A 23,912-nucleotide genomic window follows, 5' to 3' on the forward strand; every position below is an offset into this window, starting at 1 on the left:
TTCTCTGCTTTTAAAATGGGAGACAGTAAGAGACTCTACATCATAGGGTGTGATAAGGATCAGTAGAGATTATATATTAAAAGTACTGAGAACAGGCCAGGCGCGGTGGCTCACGCCTGTAATCCCAGCACTTTGGGAGGCCGAGGCGGGCGGACCACGAGGTCAGGAGATCGAGACCATCCTGGTTAACACGGTGAAACCCCGTCTCTACTAAAAAATACAAAAAATTAGCCGGGCGTGGTGGCGGGCGCCTGTAGTCCCAGCTACTTGGAAGGCTGAGGCAGGAGAATGGCCTGAATCCGGGAGGCGGAGCTTGCAGTGAGCCGAGATGTATCGTGGCACTGCACTCCAGCCTGGGTGACAGAGCAAGACTCCGTCTCAAAAAAAAAAAAAAAAAAAAAGTACTGGGAACAGCCTGCAGAATGATCAGAACGATCCTTAGTAAAAGTTAACTGGGTTCACCTGCCCCTTATTATTCATAATATTGCATAGAAAGCTACCTGACCTTCCAAGGTCATGCCTTCGAGTTTGTGCCTCCAAGCCTTTGCCCATGCTGTCTCCTCTGCCTCAAACGCCCTCCCTGCCCACCTCAGGTCGAGTTCTCCAGAGCTGAGATGTGGCTTTTGAACCAATGAGGATTGCAGGCATGACCACAGGAAGGGCCTGTCTCGAGGTGAGGGAGGGAAGACGAGGCAGCAAAGACGTGGTTTAGTTGAAGTTGAGCCCCAGGCTGATGCTATGGGAGGCTCTGAATGTGGATAGCTCCATGGAGCTTGCACACCCTGAATTATGCGAAGTGCACCTTTATACCACCATCTCAGCCAGCCTTGGGCTGCAGGCTGGCACCGGATGGAGGTCAATGCATAACTGCTCTGGCACCTTTGGGCAAGGCATGATTCTCCGGAAAAGGTGGTAGCTGAGGGCCCTGATCAACCAATGCTTGGTGCAGCTTGGCCGGCGGTGGAGGGGGGTGATTAATATGCTGGATTCGTAAAAGGGATTATGCAGTTGGGTGTGGTGGCTCATACCTGTAATCCCAGTACTTTGGGAGGCTGAGGCAGGAGGATAGCTTGAGCCCAGGAGTTTGAGGCTGCAGTGAGTTATGATTGAGCCACTGCTCTCCAGCCTGGGTGACAGAGCAAAACTCCATCTCTAAGGAAAAAAAAAAAAAAAAGATTTGCGATATGGGTGGAGGATCACCCTTCCCCTGCCAGCAGACTCCTACCCATCCTGCAAGACATTGCTCTGCTGCCCCTCCTCTAAGGCCCCGTTCTCTGTGCCTCATGCTCTGAGTCACTTCCTTCTCTCCGAATGCAGAAGAGTTTCACGGCAGGACCCTTGGTTATAACGCTCATTGCACTGTAATAGAATTGTATGTTTACAGACCAGGCTAGCCCCAGGAAAAGAGACTGTGGATATTGGAGTCATCTCTTGTGTAGAGAAAGGAGGCTGCCAGTAAGGGGTTGCAAGCTGAATAGGGGCAGAGGAAGGAGGGAGTGGGTTTCTTGGGGTGAAGGTTGGAGCCTCAGCCTTGCATTTCAATGCCAGGTAGCATTTGTTATCCTGGAGATGAACAGCTCCCGGGTCTTCCAGCCAGACAACCCTCACCTCCTGAGAATGGCCAGGAGAAATGATGGAAAGTCAGAAGAGATTGCACGGTTAAATTTCCCAAAAGAGTGTAGAAAACAAAGCAAAGCTTGGTAAGCATGTTGGAGTCCTGCCCTGGGCACGGCCTGACCTGCCCCCATGTTCCCTGGGCTTGAGGAGCCAGATCCCATCTCAGCCTGAGTCAGACCCAGGCCCTGCCAGGTAATCTAATCACCGGAGCATCTAGCTGCACCTGAGGACACAGACCCTGCCTTGGAGATCTCTTTTGATGGTTACATGCCTTTCTTTCTGTCCATGGCAACAAGCACCCTGTCCTTGGATAGATGATGGTTCGAATAAGCCTTCAGAAAAGAGAGCCCAGCAGCTTGGCCTGGTCTAGCTTAACAGAGTTCAGGATGTGAAGTCCTGTAGGCTAGGAGGGTATGGGGTACAGAGAGGTAGGTTGGTACCCTAGCTAAGCCTGCTGCATTTCAAATTCTGGCTTTTTTTTTTTTTTTCCTTTGAGACAGGGTCTCCCTCTGTCACCCAGGCTGGAGTACAGTGGTTCAGTCATAGCTCACTGCAGTCTTGAACTCCTGGCCTATAGCAATTGTTCCCTGCCATCCGGCCTCCCAAAATGCTGAAATTGCAGGCATGTGCCACTGCACCCAGTCAAATTCTGCCTTAAAAAGGTATAATTATTTTGTGTTTTAATTATAAACTAATCCCTTATTGACTATATTGATCATATATCAGCTGAGTTTCTATTTTTAACTTTTGCCAGCTTTATTGAGGCAGACTTGACAAAGAAGAACTGTATATGTTTAAGGTTAACAATATGTTTTGATATGCACATGTATTGTGAAATGCTTACCACAATCAAGCTAATGGGCATATCCGTCACCTCACATAGTTATGATTTCTGTGTGTGTGGTGAGAACACGTAAGATCAACTTCTTCAGAAATTTCAAGTACAGAGCACAGTGTTGTTCATTGTCATCACAAGACTATGCGTTAATGAGATCCTCAGAACTTACCCTGTGTAACTGAAGCTTTGTGCGTTTTGACCAACATCTCGCTATTTCTTCTCACCTCCAGTGCCTGGCAACCATCGTTCTAGTCTCTGCTTTTGTGAGTTAAACTCTTTTAGATCCCATGTGTAAGTGAAATCATGGGGTATTTGTCTTTCCTTGTCCGGCTTATTTCACTTAGCATAATGTCCTCCAGGTTCCTCCATGTTGTTGCAAATGGTAGGATTTCCTTTAAGGCTGAATAATGGTGTTTGTATGTTTATACCTATCTACCCATCCCCCCCCACCACGAACACACACATGCACAAACATATAAACACACACACACACGCCACATTTTCTTCATTCATCTGTTAGTGGAGACCTAGATTGTTTCCCTCCTTTACTATAGTGAATAATGCCGCAACGAACATGGGGGTGCACGTATATCTTTGAGATACTAATTTTATTTCCTTTGGATATATACTCAGAAGGATTGCTGGATCATATAGTTCTAGTGTTTTTGTTTTTTGTTTTTTTGTTTTTTGAGGAAACTCCATACTGCTTTCCATAATGGTTCTATCAATTTACATTCCCACCAACAATGTATAAGGCCCCCACACACACACACATGCACAAACATACAAACACAGACGCACACACACGCCACATTTTCTTCATTCATCTGTTAGTGGAGACCTAGATTGTTTCCGTACTTTGCTATAGTGAATAATGCCACAACAAACATGGGGGTGCACGTATCTCTTTGAGATACTAATTTTATTTCCTTTGGATATATACTCAGAAGGATTTTGCTGGATCATATGATAGTTCTAGTATTTCTGTTTTTTGTTTTTTTGTTTTTTGAGGAAACTCCATACTGCTTTCCATAATGGTTCTATCAATTTACATTCACACCGACAATGGATAAGGATACCCTTTTCTCCATATCCTCACCAACACTTGCTGTCTTTTGACTTTTTGGTAAGCCAGCCTAACAAGTGTGAGCTGATACCTCATTGTGGTTTTGATTTACATTGCCCCAATAATTAGTAATGTTGAGCCCCTTTTCATAAGCCTGTTGGTCGTTTGTACATCTTCTTTGGAAAATTGTCTGTTCAGATCCTTTGTTCATTTTTTAATTGTATGTGTGTGTTTTTCTGATGTTGAGTTGTTTGAGTGCCTCATATATTTTGGATATTACTCCCTTATTAGATATATAGTTTAGAAGTATTTTCTCCCGTGTTGTAGGTTGCTCTTTTATTCTGATTGTCTCCTTTGCTGTGCAGAAGATTTTTAATTTGGTGAAAGCCTACTTGTTTATTTTTGCTTTTGTTATCTGTGTTTTTGGTGTTATATTAACACATTCATTGCCCAGACCAATGTCAAGAAGGTTTTCCACTTTGTTTTCTTTTGGTAATTTTATGGTTCAAGTCTTATGTTTGAGTCTTTAATCTATTTTGAGTTGATTATTGTATATAGTGTGAGGTAAGGATTCAATTATATTCTTTTGCATATGGATATCCAGTTTTCCCTATACCATTTATTGAAGAGACTGTTCTTTCCACATTGTGTGTTATTGGCATTCTTGCTGAAGATCAGTTGACTATAGATGGTTGAACTTATTTCTAGACTCTCTATTTTGTTCCATTGGTCTATATGTCTGTTTTTCACCACTACCATACTGTTTTGGTTACTGTTCCTTTGTATTATATTTTGAAATCAGAACATATGTGATGCCTTCAACTTTGTTCTTCTTGCTCAAAATTATTTTAGCTTTTAGGGGATTTTTGTAGCTCTTTATGAATTTTAGAGTTGTTTTTTCTATTTCTTTGGAATTTCTTTGGAATTTTGATAGGGATCATACTGACTGTAGATCAGTTTGGGTTGTGTGGACATTCTAACAGTATTTATTAATCCTATCCATGAATATTGGATGTATTTGCGTTTATCTGTCTTAAGTTTCCTTTATCAATATTTTATAATGTTTAACGTACACGTCTTTCAACTCTTTCGTTAAGTTTACTCCTATGTATGTTATTCTTTTTTTTTTTTTTTTTTTGCTGTTGTCAATAAGATTGCTTTCCTAATTTTCTTTCCGGTAGTTCATTCTTTGTGTTTAGAAATGTGACTGATATTTGTATGTGGATTTTGTATCCTGCAACTTTACTGAATTTGTTTGTTATTTCTAACTTTTTTCCAGGAGTCTTTATAGATTTTTCTCTCTCTCTCCCTTTCTCTCTCTCTCTCTCTCTCTCTATATATATATATATATATATATACACACACACACACACACATACATACATACACACACACATACATATATACAGAGGGAAAACCATTATATATATATAATGTTATGATTTGTGTGTGCATGGTGAGAACACGTAAGATCAACTCCTTCAGAAATTTCCAGTATATAGCACAGTGTTGTTCATTGTCATCAGAAGACTATGCATTAATGAGATCCTCAGAACTTATCCTATGTAACTGAAACTTTGTGCATTTTCACCCACATCTCTCATTCATATATATACACACACATATATATACATACATATATGTATATGTATATATAATCTTAGCCCCATCTTCTGGATAACTTGCTGGAGCTTTAGCACTTGCTCCTTCACCTTGCATTTTTACGTTATAGAGATGGCTTCTTTTCTTAAACTTAATGAACCAGGCTCTGCTACCTTCAAGCTTTTCTTCTACAGCTTCTTACCATTCTCAGCCTTCATAGAGTTGAAGAGAGTTAGGGTCTTGCTCTGGATTAGGCTTTAGCTTAAGGGAATGTTGTGGCTCATTTGATCTTCTCTCCAGACCACTCAAACTTTGTCCATATCAGCAACCAGGCTGTTTCACTTTCTTATCATTCCTGTGTTCACTGGAGTAGCAATTTTAATTTCCTTCAATAACTTTTCTTTTGCATCCACAACTTGACAACTGTTTGGGGGAAGAGGCCTAGCTTTTGGCCTTCTTTGCTTTTGACATGCTTTTCTCACAAAGTTTAATCATTAGCTTTTGATTTAAGGTGAAAAACATGTGACTCTTTCTTTCACTTGAACACTTAAAGGTCGTGGTAGGATTATCCACTGACCTGATTTCAATACTGTTGTGTCTCAGAGAATAGGAAGACCTGAGGACAGAGGGAAAGATGGGGAACAGCTGGTTGGCAAAATAGAACACATACTACATTTATCAATTAAACCTCCCATCCTATGGGAGAAGTTCACAGCACTCCAAAACAATTACAATAGCAATATCAAAGATCACTGATCACAGATAACTGTAACAGATGTAATAATCATGAAAAATTTTTAAATTATTGCAGGTATTACCAAAATGTGACACAGAGACCTGAGGTATACACACACTATTGGGAAAATGGCGCTGATAGACTTGCTTGACACAGGGTTTCCACAAATCTTTAATTGATTAAAAAGCAAGCCGTGTCTGTGAAGTATAATGAAATGAAGTGCAATAAAATGACCTGGACCTGTAGTAACCTCCCACCTCCGGTTATAGAAAATGTCCCCAGGATTTTGGGAGGCCAAGACGGGAAGAACACTTGAGCCCAGGAGTTTAGGACCAGCCTGGGCAATATAGAGAAACCCTGTCTCTACCAAGGAAAAAAAAAAAAAAAGAACCGCACAAAACTTAGCCAGGCATGGTGGTGTGTGCCTGTAGTCCCAGTTAACTGGGGAGGCTCAGGTGGGAGCATCACTTGAGCCTGGGAGGCATAGGTTGCAGTGAGCTGTGTTTGCCCTACTGTACTCTAGCCTGGGTAAGAAAGCGAGACCCTGTCTCAAAAAATTTAAAAAAAAAGTTACAAAATATCATTTTGTGCTATAAGCTTTCTGTGGTATTTCTGATATGTAGAAGAGACTTCCGGAGGCAGAGGTATGAGGTCAGTGGAAAGGAGTGTTTTTAAGGATCTTCGTCTGTATTTCCACATTGCCAAGCTAAATTTGGCAAGCTAAAGGCTCCCTCTTAGGAGCTTTTCCTAACCTTGCAACCTAGCCGCAGAAAGTAACCAGGGGGTCTTCAGAAGAAAACTTAGATGGTGACACCTTACCCCGAAGATTACAGGTTACAGTGGGAAGGGCCCAGAGAGCCTCAGCACCTACTTCTCACACCAACCCAGCCTCCTCCCTTCTTCATAATTAAGCTTCAGATAATGTTTGCAATCTCCCCGTGTTTTCCACCATGTGTCAGGGTGACTGATGGGCTCGTCACAGCTCAGACTCCCTGCAAACCGGCACTGTAACTGCTTTAACCTTCCTTAATACACCAACTTCAAGGGCAAACCAAGGACGGGGATTTGCCAGGCCCTCCCTGATCAGTCCCTCCCTCCCCTGTGACTTTTCCTTTCCTCTCTTCTGCCTCTTGCTCCTCTCAAAATCATCTGCAAGATAGACCTAAGGCAGTTGCTCAGCACCATAAGTAAAACTATTCTTAGGTTACAAGCTGCCAGAATTTTGAAGCAAGTGCATGTAAATATTTCATTCCTGACAGTGAGAGTTATTAAGAGAAACCTTGTGCGTTTTCTAAAAGAATTTTAAGAGACATTTATTCATTGGACATGTCTGGAGCCTACAGAATTTGGTAGGAGATGGGGAGGGAGGTTGGGAGATGAATATCATCCATGAATGGGCTCTTTCCTTTTTTACACTTACAGTTAAAATTTCAGATGAGTTCTGGCAGCTCAGTGGCTGGAACCAAGTCCCAGGCCAGAATAGAATAGAAGAGAAGGAGATGGGGAGATGGGAAGCTGCCTGCTTCAGAAATACCCCTTTAGAGCCTGGTACAGTGGCTCACGCCTATAATTCCAGCACTTTGGGAAGTCGAGATGGGCAGACCACATGAGGTCAGGAGTTCAAGCCTGTATGGGGAAACCTCATCTCTACTGAAAATACAAAAATTAGCCCGGCATGATGGTGGGCGCCTGTGGTCCCAGCTACTTGGGGGGCTGAGGCACGAGAATTGCTTGAAGCTGGGAGGTGGAGGTTACGGTGAGCCGACATCACGCCACGGCACTCCAGCCTGGGTGATACAGCGAGACTCTGTCCAAACAAAAACAAAAACAAATACAATTCTGTAGGTGAGCTGTTAGCAAGTGGCTCTGTTGAATACGGTAGGGCTCATAATATCAGATATTAGGACTTCTGCTACTGTTACAGTGATTACCCTGAACTCACAAAACCACAGCTATCCATTCTCAATCTCCAACTCTAAGCCAGATGTTACCATTGAATATACATAAAACAGCAAGACAGATTTTTGTGTCCCTTTTTTAAATAAGGAAACTGAGGCTCAGACAGGTGAGGTAACGTTCCCATGGTAGAGTAAGGATTTATAAAGATCAGGCACTTTTGACTCCAGAGCAATCCTTACACATTCTACCAGCTGGAGATCAAGTTGAAGGTCCTGAAAATCATTCGCCAGGAAAGGAATAAAATTCGTTGTGGAAAATCACAAGGAACAGCATAGATGCCCAGGGTTTTGTGACAGGGAGGATAAAACTCTGCCTACCATTGGCCAGCAACTGTGCCAGGCACCTTCAACATTGTTTTTGCTTAATTCTTACAGCAGTCTTATAAAATATTATTTCCATTTTACAGATACAAAATTATGGGCTTAGGGAGGCTAAGTCACTTGTCATCATTCATGGTCATGTAACAGAGTACCCCTAAAACTTAGGAACCGTTTATTTACCTCAAGATATTGTGGGTCAGGAATCTAGGCAGCACCTGCTGGTGGTGAGTTGAGTCAGGTTTCTTGGTGAAATTCAGTTGACTGGCACATTGGTCAGGAAGACTGGAAGTCTGGGCTGCCCTGGGACTGATCCCAAAGCACCTAGATGTAGCCTCTGCATCAAGGCTAGTAGTTAGGATAGTCAGACTTCTGAGATGTCAGCTGCGGGTGCCCTGAGAGCAGCCCAGTGGACAGTAGTGGAAACCGTCAGCAATTTTTTTTTTTTGAGATGGAGTCTTGCTCTGTCACCCAGGCTGGAGTGCAGTGGCACGATCTCGGATCACTGCAACCTCTACTTCCCGGATCCAGGCAATTCTCCTGCCTCGGCCTCCTGAGTAGCTGGGATTACAGGCACACACCACCATGCCAAGCTAATTTTTGTATTTTTAGTAGAGAAGGGGTTTCACCATGTTGGTCAGGCTGGTCTCAAACTCCTGACCTCGTGATCTGCCTGCCTTGGCCTCCCAAAGTGCTGGAATTACAGACGTGAGCCACCGCGCCTGGCCTGCTTCACCACTTTTTGACAATAGGACTTTAAGGTTTTCTGTTTGTACCTGTGACAACAATCTAGAGATTCAAGTTGGTTCAAGGAAAGAGTTGACTCAGTTTGTTGAAGAACTCACAACCTGTTGCCTGCTCCCCTTTGTCAAGGTGGCTGTGTAAAGGAGAAGGGGAATGCAATGTTTCCTCTTATCCCCAAATGGATCATTAGGACCCAAAGTTGCCTGTAGAGATAAGCTATGCATGATAAGCTCCAAAATAGTGAGGTTCAGCTACCTCCCCAGGGCTAAGAGAGGACAAGGCAATTGTGCTATTTCTAGTGTCCACTAGTCTATATAAGCAGAAGATCAGAGAGGATTCAAGAAGAAAGAGAAGAATGAGTCATGGGTCAACGTCCTTCTCCACAACGTCGTAAAAAAAGCCAAGCTCCAGGGCGCCTCTTGTAGTTACTGGGAGGCCAGCAAGAAGAGGCGCTGATCTCATACAGCATCTTTGATGGTTGTCCTTCTGGGCTTACTTGTGCAGGAGGAGATAAAAAGGAATGGAGGAGAGAGAAAGCTTCATTCTCTACTTTGCTCTTGCTTTTTGTGGCCAGGTGATGACCTGAGTTTCCTGAGGACTAAAGGGATACCAAAGAGAAACTGGGTCTGAGCTTTGTGGCTGGTGCACCAGGGAGAACCAGATGCAAGGCGAGACAGTTTCAGCATCAAGAGCCAGCATTCCATCACCAGGAGAGTTTGGGAGAGGTTGAGCAGAAGTGGATTTCCTATCAGGGAACCATGTAGGAGGATCTCGTACAAAGTAGCGCTTCAGTGGGGATGTGTGGCCAACCAGCTGGGTCTGTTCACCAAAACCATCTTCTCCCCTTTGATACACGGTTGGCTATGCTTACACCCCTCTGCCACACAGGCAACTGTGTGACTGAGCTCTGGACAATTGAATGTGAGCTAGAATGATGCATGCTGCTTCTGGGTGTGGTCCGTAAAAACCACCACTCATTCTCCTCCTGTTGCACTGGGATAAAGATGATGATGATAGCTTTGGAAGCCACATCTTAAGCATGGCAGAACCCCTTTCACTCTGGTTTTCTGAATGTTCATGTGGAAGAGATCTCTTATCCAATTTGATCTCCCACCCAGGACTCCTACATGAGAAAGGAATGAATGTCCATTGTATTGAGCTGTTATGCATTTGGTTCTATTTGCAACTGCAGCTTGGATATCCTTGACAAACACAAGCAGCCTTCACCCATAGGAATCCCCCAAATCCACCTACACCCCATGACGGTGCCAGCATTTGGACCTCTTTCATGCAGAGGGCATTTGTTGCTGTTGGAATTCACCTGATCACCAGTGGCGTTAGCAGATGATTTCATTTGTTGCAAAGTACAAAGGATGTTGTTACCCTTTCTCTTGAACCCATCTTCTTAGACCCAGTGGCAGAACTGTTGAAACCAGAAAACCAAAGAGGAAAGAGGTCACGAAAGAAAAGACCATACGTTCTCCCCAGTTAGTCCTTCTGGTTACCGCCTAGGGGGAATGGAGGAGATGCACCTTATACTGTATGTGAGACCAAAGTTTTACACTGAGTTGGACTTGAGAGGATAGGAATTCTCAGGCCTGATAGTGACTGGGCCGTTATCTGTGTCTGGCCGAGATGTCCTTACAGCTCAGAGAACCTCCACGCGTGTGTCATTCATTTCATATGCTAGTGTCAGACTGTTCCATAAGTCAGTTCCATACAAGCCATAGACAGTCTGGCAAAGATGACGTGGTAGACTCCAGGGCGTGGGGATCTAAGATTTTCATGTGAATGACTGGCGATAGAAGTAATCACCCAGATGCCACCATGGATCCTCATGTTTACCTGGAAAGCCGGTTTAAGTTAAGATGCACTGACGTCACTGGTAAAGGCTTCCCGGTCCAGCACCGTGGTGTGTCACTTGCTGGTGGGGAGGGAAATCTGGAGGCCTACCAGGATGGCACTTGAGGAAGGGGTGTGATTATTTGGTCTTGCTGCCTGGTGGGCCACTTGTAGCACCGCTGGCACAGCCATCCCTACTGTAAATACTGGAGGAAGGGACAGGGTGACCCGCATCAGTCAGTGAGAGGGGAAGGGATAAAGTCCAGCCAGGGAATAGCCGACAGCCACCCACTGTGTGTCGGGGTTTTGGGATGGGAGCACTGCAGAGCTGTGCCGGGAGCGCTGTCTAGGATGATAGAGACCCGGTTCAGTTCACAGCTCTGCCACTTGCCAGGGAAGTAATTAAATCTCTTTGATTCTTATCTGGATCCATTTAAAGTGAGCTCTATCCCTTGAATGAGCTGATAAATTCCTTCCTGTGCTTGAGCCATCTTGAGTTGTTTTGTGTCGTGCTACCGAAAGAGACCTGTTTACCACGACCCTGCAAAAGTTATAGGGTAGGCCCATGCTATTCAGCACGGAAGGCAGAGACCACAGACTGGTTTGCAGCATCAGAGCCCCAGACAGTGTTTGGGCATCTCAGACAGGGTTCAGGGAGAACAGGTGGCTGTGACTGGACAGTGATCTTCCCTCTGTCTGTTAACTCAGTCTGGACATCTCCTGACGTGTGAGAGTCCCAGGAGGGAATCCGGGTCTCCATCATGTGACAGAATCCCTGCCTGGGTTTCAGAGGCAGCTTTGGAGTTCGACCTGAGTTCACACCCGGCCCCTGAAAGTCCCTGGTGTGGCCTTGGGAAAGGCTCTTTATGTCTCCAATCTCAGTTGAAAAGGAATCACGTCGACCGACTTCCTAGCACAAGCGAGAAGGAAACCCTTAATGTCGGCCTTTGCGATTTCAAACACATGCAGAGAAACTGAAGGAGAGGAAGGGAAATGATTAAAGGGATGGGAAATAGCTGGAACAAAGCTTTCCAGAGTGTCCTGCTGGAAGTTTCCCACGTCCCTTTTGCACCCTGCGCTGGTCCACAGAATGGCCCGCCTCAGACACAGCTCTAATCATATCAGCACCCCACTGCAGACACTCTGATGACTGCTGCTGGCTTGATAAAAGCCCATGGCTGGAGCTGGCATCAGCAACCCTTAAAGAACCCTCCATCTGCCAGCAGGCCTCTGCAGTACGGTCTGGCTTGCCCAGCGTGCAGTCCAGCCACAGTGGGCTGTGACAAACCCTGAGGTCTGTGGGTGCACATTCGTGAATACTACGTGCCTTAGAAGTGAATCTCTGAATCTAATCTAATTTTGACTATGAAATCCACTCTGAATGCAGTGTAGAGAGGGTTCTAGCTACCTAGAGGGGCCTCGGTAAAGTTTTCCCCTTGTTTCCTATATTTAGCCAATTGGTAAAATTATGAATGCAGTATAGTTTATCTGTCGTTGTCCACAAGCCCTACCACTCCCTATTGCATCACGATATGCCTTACCTTCAACTGTGCCACGATATGTGAATGCTTGAGAGAGTTCTTTTTAGTCTCCTTTTTGATAAGAAAAAAAAAATAGCCAACATTCCCACAAGGTCTCTTTTTTGTTTTCCATTTTTTTGTGTGTGAATTTCCTTTAACTTTTAAGTTCAGAGGTACATATTGCAGGTTACAAAGGTAAACTTGTGTCATGGGGGTTTGTTGTACAGATGATTTCATCCCCCAGGTATTAAACCTAGTGCCCATTATTTTTCTGATTCTCTCCCTCCTCCCACCTTCCATCCTCCAGAAGGCCCCAGTGTGTATTGTTCCTCTCTATCTGTCCATGTGTTCTCATCATTTAGCTCCCACTTCTAGGTGAGGATATGCAGTATTTGGTTTTCTGTTCCTGTGTTAGTTTGCTGAGGATATTGGTCTCCAGCTCCATTGATGTCCCTGCAAAGGACATGAGCACAACACTATTCACAGCAGCAAAGACAAGGTCTCTTGTTAATGCTAAAGTGGTATGAAGCTTTATTTTTTATCCTTGTTTAAACATATGTTTTATTTTACAAGTGGATACATTGTCGATGTAAACATCTTAAACAATTCAGGAAAAGAGAAAGTTCCCCTGACTTTTCTTCACCCCTTGGGTCTCAGTCAAGTTCCAGTTTGCTCAGAGGTAAACCTTTTGTCAGTTCGGTGTATATCCTTTGATACATTTTTCAGATATGCATCGATGGTGTGCGTGGTGAGGGAGAGATGGAGGATGTATACATACTTGAGTTTTGTTTTTTTTTTTAGAAAACGGTATCATCTTATGTTCACTTTTCTGCTTCTTTCATTTTTCACTAACAATATATGCTGTAGAGTTTTTAATGTCAGAAGAATTAAAATAGAAGAATCTTCCCCAAGCTGTGTAATGGTTTATAGTATGGATGGATCGCACATGACTTGGCTTTAAAGATCAGCAACTGGAAGTCCAACAGCCACGTTCAGATCATGTATGTGTTTTTTGTTTGGCTAGAACCATGTTTTGCCTGGTAAAAACTGAAATGCAAATGACTTTAGCTAGTGGGCCATCATTAGTTACCCCAAAGGCCCTGCCACTCCCTACTGTCTCCCTTTATAGGTGGTTTAGTATTCAAACCTTGTACTTTAGTCATTATACTCTTTTAAAAATGTATTGCTGTCAGAACAATGCCACGATGGACAGTTAAGTGTGTGCCTTTTTATGTTTGTATTTCCCTAAGGTGGATGCAAGAAGTGGCTTCCCCCTAATAGGGGGGAATAAAAGGGGCTTGATGATGTAAATGGCACAAATTTAGGAAACGCTAAAGTTATGACTTGGGGGACATCAGAGTAATCAGCTGAAAACTCTGTTGCCCATGGAGCTCACTGAAGCAGAGGGAGTGGTTCTGCCTGAGGCTTATAGCTGTTGAATATCATATTTCCCTGACATATTCCTATTGGTTTTCAGCAGAGAAATATACACATTCACATGAGGTAATGTAGCCCAGGGATCTTGTGTGCTTGTGCTTTAAGGATGTGGCTGTTCACCACGGAATCAGCTACTTTCCCAGTCCTGAACGGGCTCCAAGAATGAGGGAGGGGAGGGAAGGTTCCAACCTCTGACATCCATCACACCGTGAGTTTCCCCATGGTTGGGCCCCGGATTCATGGCTTGGCAAGTCTTCAGCCACAGCTCGTGGACTTTCCTGGCTGAGGTCAGTCTGAAGTCTGGTCTCCCATTTAGGAGGCTAATGGTGCATGAAAGCTGCTCCATGGACACTGAGCTCTGTCTGAGCTCCCCAGTCTGTTGCCTTGGGAGTGAGTGTGGGAGAAATGGTGCCAAAGCCAGGTCAGTAAGAGCTGCAGGGGCTGGTTGCCTAACTCGGGAAGTCATACATTCTTAAGTCCTTTTTTGGATTCACATCTGTTAGCTGGTATTGGTCTGTGTCTTACCCTGGGTTGCCATAATAAAACACCATGGACTGCAGCTTAACCCACAGGAATGTATTTCTCATACTCTGGAGTCTGAGAGTTCAAGATGAAGGTACCAGCAGACTCGGTATCAGAAAAGGGTTTGCTCATTGGGTTGTAGGTGGCTGCCTTCTTGCTCTGTCTTCACGTGGCCTTTCTTATGTGCAGGAGGGGGGAGAGAGAGAGAGAGAGAGAGAGAGAGAGAGAGAGAGAGAGAAAGTGAGAAAGTAAGGTCTCTGCTCTCTCTCCTTTTTTATGTTTCTTTCTTTTTTTTTTTTTTTTTTTTTGAGATGGAGTCTCGCTCTCTCGCCCAGGCTGGAGTGCAGTGGCTCAATCTCGGCTCACTGCAAGCTCCGCCTCCCGGGTTCACGCCATTCTCCTGCCTCAGCCTCCCAAGTAGCTGGGACTACAGGCGCCCGCCACCAAGCCTGGCTAATTTTTTTGTATTTTTAGTAGAGACGGGGTTTCACCGTGTTAGCCAGGATGGTCTCGATCTCCTGACCTCGTGATCCGCCCGTCTTGGCCTCACAAAGTGCTGGGATTACAGGCATGAGCCACCGCGCCTGGCCATGTTTCATTTTTTTAACACAGAGTTTCACTCTTGTTGTCTGGGCTGGAGTGCAGTGGCACAATCTCAGTTCACTGCAACCTCCGCCTTCCCTGGTTCAAGTGATTCTCCTGCCTCAGCCGCCCAAGTAGCTGGGATTACAGGCACACACTACCACACCCAGCTAATTTTCTGTATTTGTAGTAGAGACAGGGTTTCACCATATTGGCCAGGCTGGCCTCGAACTCCTGACTTCAGATGATCCACCTACCTTGGCCTCCCAAAGTTCTGGGATTATAGGCGTGAGACACTGTGCCCGGGCAGCTGTCTCTTCTTCGATGGGCACTAATCTCATCATGAAGGCCCACCCTCATGACATCATCGAAACTTAATTACTTTCCAAAGGCCCAGTCTCCAAATACAATCACATTGGGGGTTAGGGCTTCAGTATATGAATTTTGGGGACATAGCTCAGTCCAAGCAGTCAGATCGGCAGTGCGGCTGAGGTTGGCCAAGTCATCCAGGTATAAGGGAAGCTGTAGGATAGCAAGCTTCTTAAGAGTTATCACACAGAAGAAGATCTGATCTCTAGATAGGAGACCCTTTCTAGGCATAGATGAACAATGTTGAGAGGTGTCTACACCAAATCCTTTGATATGGAGAAGGCTTGTAGGTAGGAGCCTGAACATCCACCTCACTTTATGTTGGGTTTAAATCTAATTTCTTCTGCTTGATAACATCCCGACTTTGGAAAAGTGACCTAACTTAAACAAACCCAATATTTTCTTTTATGAAATGGGGTCCAAAAAGTTATTCGAGGGCTTAAATGAGATAAAATATGTAAACAACTTGGCACCATTCCTGGCACAACTCTCTATTTCACAGTATTTTGAGGAATTTTGCAAACATAAAGCTGCTGTTATTGCTGTCATTGTAGCTTTTATCTGGTGTTTCTCATAACACTGACTTAAAGGTTTAAGAGGGGAAAAAAACACGTCAAAAATGTCTTCAGCACCTTTGTTTTCATTTTCAGTGTTTATTTAATCATTATCAGTACACGGACATTGCTCACAGCCCTCCCCACTTTTTTTTTTCCTGACAAGATTGTTATAATATGTTGAAAATATTAATTATCCTATTCGCCTCGTTAACAGGACTGGATAAACAAATCATGTTGCTGTGCTTGGTGGAAGAAAATGCGTGTGTGTGTGTGTGTGGTGTGTGTTGCAACCTTGTCCCCTCGGGTCATAACAAATTATCGATGCCAGTTCCTTTAAAAAGACAATTAATCCAATTACCTTCTTGTTGAATCAATACTAACGTCTTTTCTTCTTTAACTTGCAGGTTTCGGCAAGTCAGGCTACAGGCAAAGCTGAGGTAGGAAACACGGTTTTTGTGTCCCTTTAGAAGACAGTTTGAAGTGGGTTTCTTTTGTGATGGAGTGCAACGAGCACTCTCGCGGTGATTCTTCTGTGTTTCATTTCCTGGTGGCTTGGGTGGTATGTTTTCAGTTGAGTGGTTGCTGTGCTGCTGGGTTTTGGGGTGCCCAGGTCACCGCACTGCTCCTCATGGAGTGTGCATGGTAAAGATGATGCGGGGTGACTTCAGAGTCTGTTTCTTGATATATACATCATGATTCTAGCCCAGCTCAGACAAAGCCCTGGCTCTGCCAGTGAAACTTCCACTGTCTCTATTATACAGTTTCTCCATTACTTCTCTTTTGCTTTTTGTTTATATTTTTTTTCCTTTCCCTTATTTTATTTTATTTTATTATTTTTGGGACAGAGTCTCGCTCTGTTGCCCAGGCTGTAGGGCAGTGGCATGATCTTGGCTCATTGCAACCTCCACCTCCCGGGTTCAAGGGATTCCCCTGCCTCAGCCTCCTGAGTAGCTCGGACTATAGGTGTGCACCACCACACCTGGCTAATTTTTGTATTTTTAGTAGAGATGGGGTTTCGCCATGTTGACCAAGCTGGTCTCGAACTCCTGGCCTCAAGTGATCTGCCCACCTCAGCCTCCTAAAGTGTGGGGATTATAGGTGTGAGCCACCATGCCCAGCCTGTTTTTCTTTTTCTACTCAGTCTCCAAGGCATGAAAAGAATTGTGGTGGATGCTGACAACATAGGTAAAGAATAAAAAATGAAGCTGGTCAGAAGTCACCAGCAAGGTGACCACCCATTGGAAATTGTCCATGTTGTCATGTAATGGGCTCCTGCAGAATATGCTCAGCACTATGGAGCCAGTCACTCTCACTCCCAAGCCACTGTGTAGGTAAAGCAAAGAAACACCGACCCGGGTTCTGGGAGCCCTGGGCTCTGTGTGATGTTGCGCATCATCTTAATTACATCTAGTGTTCCATTCTTTTTTTTTTTTTTTTTTTTTTTTTTTTTTGAGACAGAGTCTCGCTCTGTCACCCAGGCTGGAGTGCAGTGGCCGGATCTCAGCTCACTGCAAGCTCTGTCTCCCGGGTTTTTACACAATTCTCCTGCCTCAGCCTCCTGAGTAGCTGAGACTACAGGCGCCCGTCACCTCGCCCGGCTAGTTTTTTGTATTTTTTTAGTAGAGACGGGGTTTCACCGTGTTAGCCAGGACGGTCTCGAACTCCTGACCTCGTGATCCGCCCGTCTCGGCCTCCCAAAGTGCTGGGATTACAGGCTTGAGCCACCGTGCCCGGCCTAGTGTTCCATTCTTGGAACCCTAAGCATGTGGGAGTTATTTATATCCTACTGCTCAAGGTCATCACCAAAGTCTGATGTTTCAAATTCGAGAAATTGCAACCTCAGGCATAAATGGGTTAACTGTGGCTATTCGCTTTCCTCAGGTATACCATGGGGATAGTTATATCTCCCTTTGATCCACCACACGGTCGTTAGTGGGGTGAAATAGAATAAAACTTGTAGAGGCAGATTCTCACAGGGTTCTGCAAACACCTAAGGGGAGATCATTATCCACAAGTATCCATTCCTGTTCAAATGTCTCCATCCTCGGATGTGGTAACTTGGTGTGCAAAGGTTTTCCAGGAGCTGTGATGCATTTAGTGTGAGTGATTTCAGATGCCTAGTGAGGCAGGGATTTGGGAAGCACAAGGATAGGGCAGAGATGAGCAGCCTCCACTGTCACCTATATCCCCATGATCTTGGGAGCAGTCACTCGAGTGAGTTATTAAACAACACAAATCTTGTTTCCTCATTTTTGGAACGGGAATAGCAATATGCATCCTATGAAGCTGTTGAGAGCATTAAAATGGCAACGGCAGTGTTTCCTCTGGTGGTTTGCTGTCATGGGAATACCAGTTTCTATGTATTTAGTACCTCTGGTGCACCATTTATTTATAAACGCACTGCATACATCGTTATATAAAATCCTCACAAAAATTTTGTGATGTATAGGCTATGATGATCCCCACTTTACAGAAGAGTAAACTGAGACTTAGAAAGGCTGAGTAACTCTCCTAGCGCCATTCAACTAATGAGGAATAGAGCTGGAATGCGTAACCATGTCTGTCAGGGTACAAAGTGCCATCCTGTGTAAACCACACGGATTGTGGCCTGGTACCCAGCAGGTGTTCAGTAATATTAGCTCTGCCAGTCATGAAGGACTGATTGCCCTTTCTAGAGCATACCTGAATATGTCCTGTTTCTCTTTGGTCAGTACCCCATACAGCCATGTGTTGCCTATGATCTTCCATCTTTCTTCCTTTCCCCAGACACATTCTTACATCTGCATCCTATTTGGCAGTTTAAAATAATCATCCAACAAGAAAACACCCATGTTGCCCCTTTTCAACTTCACAATATATATATATATAGATAGATAGATAGATAGATAGATAGATGTGTGTGTGTGTGTATATATATATATATATATATAAAATGGAGTCTCGCCCTATCGCGAGGCTGGAGTACAGTGGCATGATCTCAGCTCACTGCAACTTCTGCCTCCCAGGTTCAAGCGATTCTCCTGCCTCAGCCTCCCAAGTAGTTGGGACTACAGGTGTGTGCCACCATGCCCAGCTAATATTTGTATTTTTAGTAGAGATGGGGTTTCACCATGTTGGCCAGAATGGTCTCAATCTCTTGACCGTCTTGTGATCCGTCTGCCTTGGCCTCCCAAAGTGTTGGGATTACAGGTGTGAGCCGCCGCGCCCGACCATTCATAAGATATTTCTTATCCTCGTTTTACCAATTGAAAAAAAGGAGATCTGAGGAGTTAAAGTACTTCCAACATAGGTGAAATAATGTTTAATCATCCAACAATTCCACTTCTACTTGTGTGCCCAAGAGAAACTAGTGCTTATGTCCACCAAAACAACACATGCAAGAATTCCCATAAAGGTTTTTTTTGTTTTTGTTTTTGTTTTTAAGAAGGAGTCTTGCTCTGTTGCCCAGGCTGGAGTGCAGTGGTGCAATCTCGGCTCACTGCAAGCTGCACCTCCCGGGTTCATGCCATTCTCCTGCCTCAGCCTCCCGAGTAGCCAAGACTACAGGCGCCCGCCACCACGCCTGGCTAATTTTTTTTGTATTTTTAGTAGAGACGGGATTTCACCATGTTAGCCAGGATGGTCTTGATCTCCTGACCTCATGATCCAGCCGCCTTGGCCTCCCAAAGTGCTGGGATTACAGGCGTGAGCCACCGCACCCAGTCCCCATAAAGGTTTTATTTACCATACCCAAACACTGGAAACAAACCAAATGTCTATTAACGGAATAATAGATAAATTCGATAGTGGTATATTCATGCAATGAAATACAATACAGCAATCAAAAAATATTATCTATAGATATATGACACAACCTGTATGAATCTTAGTGATATAATGTTATAAGAAAAAAACTATCAGAAGAAAAGAATGTACTGTCTGTGATTTCATTTGCATATGTACATCTACACCCACATATATATTATTTATATATTATATATGAGATATATATATAATATATAAAATAAACAGACAATATTCATCTCTGATGATGAAAGTAGCAATAGTGGTCACCTCTGGGAGGTGTTGTCTGAGTAGGGGCAGAAAGGGACCTAATGGAAATGTCCAACACTCTCATCTGGATGTATTTACGGAGGCAACCATCATATATAAAACTGATAGGGCTCTACACTGAGGGTGTGTGCATCTTTTAGGTTGTAATTTGTATGCCAAGAAAAAAAAAAAATGAAGGCCCTTGGCAAGAAAAAGAGAAAACACAAACAGTATCAACCAGGATGATGGGGTGGGGAGAATGGTAGTGGGCAGGTGGTCATGGTAGGGGTAAGTAGGACGAAGGGAATTAGGAAGTGTAGGAATGCTTCATGTACAGAAATGCTTTTGATCAAAAATAGTCTTCCTTCCTTCATTCTTTTTTTATTCCAGTCTCCCATTTCCCAGATGGAACAGTTTTTTTTCATCTTTTTTTTTTTTCTCTCCTTACCAGTATTCATTCCTGAGGCTGAACGATCATTGCTGCAGCCAGATCAGATTTTCTTTCATGACGGCAGGGAGGTAACCTTTTATTAATTGAATTTCTAATGGCGATTCATCAAAGCAAGCGATCACCGTTATTTAATGTGTGATCCATATTCATGGCGTGTTCTGTGAGGTAAATAATAGTGGCTCTGGGAAAGCGCTTCTGCGAGATCCTTTTCCTTTTCAAATGACTTTCTTTTTTCCCCCCCCTAAGTAGAGACAAACAGTTGTAATTTAAGCAGAACAAACCCCACCTGTGGAGGAGACATTGGTTAAAAGGAGACAAAAGGAATGGCAAACCCACAGACTCAGTGAGAATGAGTGGCTTTGCCAGTTCCCTTTCTCTCTGCAGATTGACAGTGAATATGTGAATAACGTTTGCTAAATCTGGACTTTGAAAACATGACAGCAAGCTGTTTGTGCCAATAAATTTTCGTGGCATATGCCACCCCTCCCTGCACCACACACAGTTTTAATAAGATGGCACACCAGCTATTGAGAAATGTGAAAAACCCTGTGGAGGAGAGAGCTTTATCTTCTGACCAAATTCTGCCCGGCAATGTTTATGACAGCTGAAGAATTTATCTGAAATTCCCTCTGCTCGCTGCAAAGCACCTGGCCCTTTGTCCCCAAGCAGCCTTTAAGAACCAAACTAAGATGTCACATACATAATATAACAGATAAATGGCCCAATTTCCATGTCCACATGATGAATGGAATGCAAGTTCAGCACACACATATTTGCACATTAATTGGCCCTGCATGGTTCCATTTTGTTCCTAAGTTGCTACTGTATGTCTCGTGGACTCCTTCCCCTTCAAAATCATTAAGCCTGTTTTATTGCACAAACGCATACACATTTCCCCCTATTTATCGTCACGCAGCTTGCCCTGCTGAGAGAGAACGAAGTTACCTGGGTGCAGCCATTGGATTGCAAATGCGTGTGTCTGAGCCCTCTCCACCACCAACTGTATATTAACACAGAGATCTGAGACCCAGCCCCACGTTGCCTATGCTGACAGCCAAACAAAGGAGACTGTAGACAACGATATTTGAGGAAAAAAAAAAATCATTTCATTTCACTTACCAGTTGGTTTCTTGCCTCACCTTAATGATTTCCTGTTGGTAGTTTAATGGCAATGTAAACTCAGTGGAGGGCCTCAGTTTTGATAAATTGGCCTGCTTTTATTTCATGGCAAAGCAATCGAACGGAGATTGATTGATATTACAGCTTTGCTACCCCAAATAATTGCAATGGCAAACTACGCAGGTAGCAAACTCAGTGGCCTTGGGAGAATGTAGGTGGAATCTCCCTCCGACCATTATTTGTTCCTTCCAAAAGGAAACTTTATCCTAGGCCTAGGAATCATTTATTTCTGCTGTCTTCCAAGTCCAGTTCTCAGGAAGATGAATCGGGGGCTGCAGAGCCCGTTAAAGATACTCTCACCCGCTTGAAAAGACACCAGTGCATTTGAGAAAGAGGCTGAGCTGCTTAGTCTGGGAACAGAAGATCAGTCCTAGCCATCCAGTGTCGTTTGAGAATCTAGCACGTTTCACAAGGGTCAGTTGAGCTGTTTCATCAAGAAGGTTATGGAGGAAAGACCAAGAGCTTTGGAGTCTTGTAGATGAGGTGTGAATGATGGGTCCACAGCTTATGAGTTAACGTGACTGTAGTCAAGTCACTGAACTGCTAAGCAAGTCTTTTCTCTGCAAAATGGGAGTGTTGAAATGACGTACAAGGTTTGTTTGAACTTTAAATGAAATAATCAATATGCAATGCCTGGCTGGGCATGGTGGCTCACACCTGTAGTCCTAGCACTTTGGGAGGCCGAGGCAGGAAGATCACTTGAGCCCAGGAGTTCGAGACCAGCCTGGGCAGCAGGTGAGGAAAAAACTCATCTCTACGGGGGAAAAAAAAAAAAAAAAAAAAGGGCAGGTGTGGCGGCGTGTGTGTGTATAGTTCCAGCTACTCAGGAGGCTGAGGTGGGAAGGTTGCTTGAGTCCTGGAGGTGGAGGATGCAGTGAGGCAAGACTGCACCACTGCACTCCAGCCTGGGTGACAGAGCTAGACCCTGTCTTAAAGAAAGAAAGAGCGAAAAAAATGCAATAATAGAATGCTTAAGACAGAGTCTGGCATACAGTACATGTTCAACAATTAGTATTTTGCTTCCATACAAAGTCCCCCTTCACTTATATTTGTACCAAGTAAAACAATAATTAGGGTGTGGTGACTTATGCCTGTAATTCCAGCACTTTGGAAGGCCAAGATGGGTGAATCATGAGGTCAAGAGATGGAGACCGTCCTGGCCAACATAGTGAAATACTGTCTCTACTAAAAATACAAAAATTAGCTGGGTGTGGTGGCGCGTGCCTGTAGTCCCAGCTACTTGGGAGGCTGAGGAAGGAGAATAGTTTGAATCCAGGAGGCAGAGGTTGCAGTGAGCCAATATTGTGTCGCTGCATAATCCAGCCTGGCAACAGAGCGAGCCTCCATCTCGAAACAGACAAACAAACAATAATTAAACAACCTAATTAGGAATCATCGAGACCTGTAGTTTTGAAAGCTTGCTATGCTACCTTTGCATCATGGCTGTATCCTGCCCTAACCAGACAGAAGTTCAATCCTATGACCTAATTCACATTGGAGTTAATGGCCCTCTTGTCTCCACCCAAGGACAAGATCCACTTGAAGATCAGCAGTACTTTCCAATGAGCACTCTTGGCCTTGTCTAATTTTGCCCAGTCACGCTTTGATAGTCATCTCTGTCCTTGAAACCAGCACCAAAGAATATTTAAAGAACTCTAAACAATCATGTGGTCTTAATTCAAGGGTCCAGAATTCTCAGTTGGAGATATGGTTGGTGTTTTGTAATTTCTTAAACATTTAAATGACAGTCTATTATAGTCTAGGCACAATACTAGGCCCGGGAATACGTGTTCAAAGTTGACACACTATCATATCCTCAAAGAGCTGATGGTTCAATATAGTATTATAGAATAAATGCTGTAGTGTCACTTGTCTCATGAGGGCTGATGTTCTCAACAGGGCAAAACTGTCCCCATAAGGCTCCCTCCGTATTTGGTAAGTTCCGGATCTCGATTCAAACATAAATGAGCCTAGAGAGGCTAGGGATATTTATAGAGGCTGCTCAGAGGAGGTCATATGCAGACTAGAACTTCGAAGGGTGGATTAGGTTGTCATCAGGTAAAGAAAAGTCAAGGGCCCGAGAAAAGGCAGAGATGGGGAAAAAAGCTGCCTGTTCAGAGAATAAGTGAAAAGTAAGTGTGGAAACAGTGAAGGAGGATGATGTAATCAGAAGGAAAAGAGAAAAACCAAGGCCAGGCATCCTCATGGAAATCAAAGATTAAGATGATTACAAGAGAGAGGTAAGAGTGTTGGATAATTCAGAGGGCTCGAGGAAATGGGGTCAGGACCCCTGGCACTGAGTTTGGCAATCACACCATCATTAATGTCCTCAACAACAGCCTTTCCAACATGGATGGCTTAGGAGTAAATGGAAGGAGAAGACACGTGGGCCACACTGGAGCCCAGCTGTTCAAAGCAGCCATTGGTTGATCCAAGGGACCAGTGGTCCTCTGGCTTGAAGGAAAGACAGGAGTTGGGAAGGAATTTTGAAGATGGCAGAGGCTTGGGTACATTGTAGTCTTGGAGAACGGACTCACAGGTT

At 44.1% G+C, this 23,912-nt stretch overlaps 1 protein-coding gene across 2 annotated transcripts in view; it reads left to right on the top strand.

The window, feature by feature from the left end:
• The window catches only part of RBFOX1 (RNA binding fox-1 homolog 1), a 2,485,711-nt gene that overhangs the window by 619,584 nt on the left and 1,842,215 nt on the right, over positions 1 to 23,912 (top strand). For both annotated transcript variants that reach the window (XM_077985562.1, XM_077985561.1), the window contains exon 4: positions 16,113 to 16,145. In XM_077985562.1, the coding sequence (XP_077841688.1) occupies positions 16,113 to 16,145 (33 nt within the window). The remainder of the gene's footprint in view (positions 1 to 16,112; positions 16,146 to 23,912) is intronic.

Source organism: Macaca mulatta, chromosome 20 (genome assembly GCF_049350105.2).
Source record: "Macaca mulatta isolate MMU2019108-1 chromosome 20, T2T-MMU8v2.0, whole genome shotgun sequence".
NCBI classification, from domain to species: Eukaryota; Metazoa; Chordata; class Mammalia; order Primates; family Cercopithecidae; genus Macaca; species Macaca mulatta.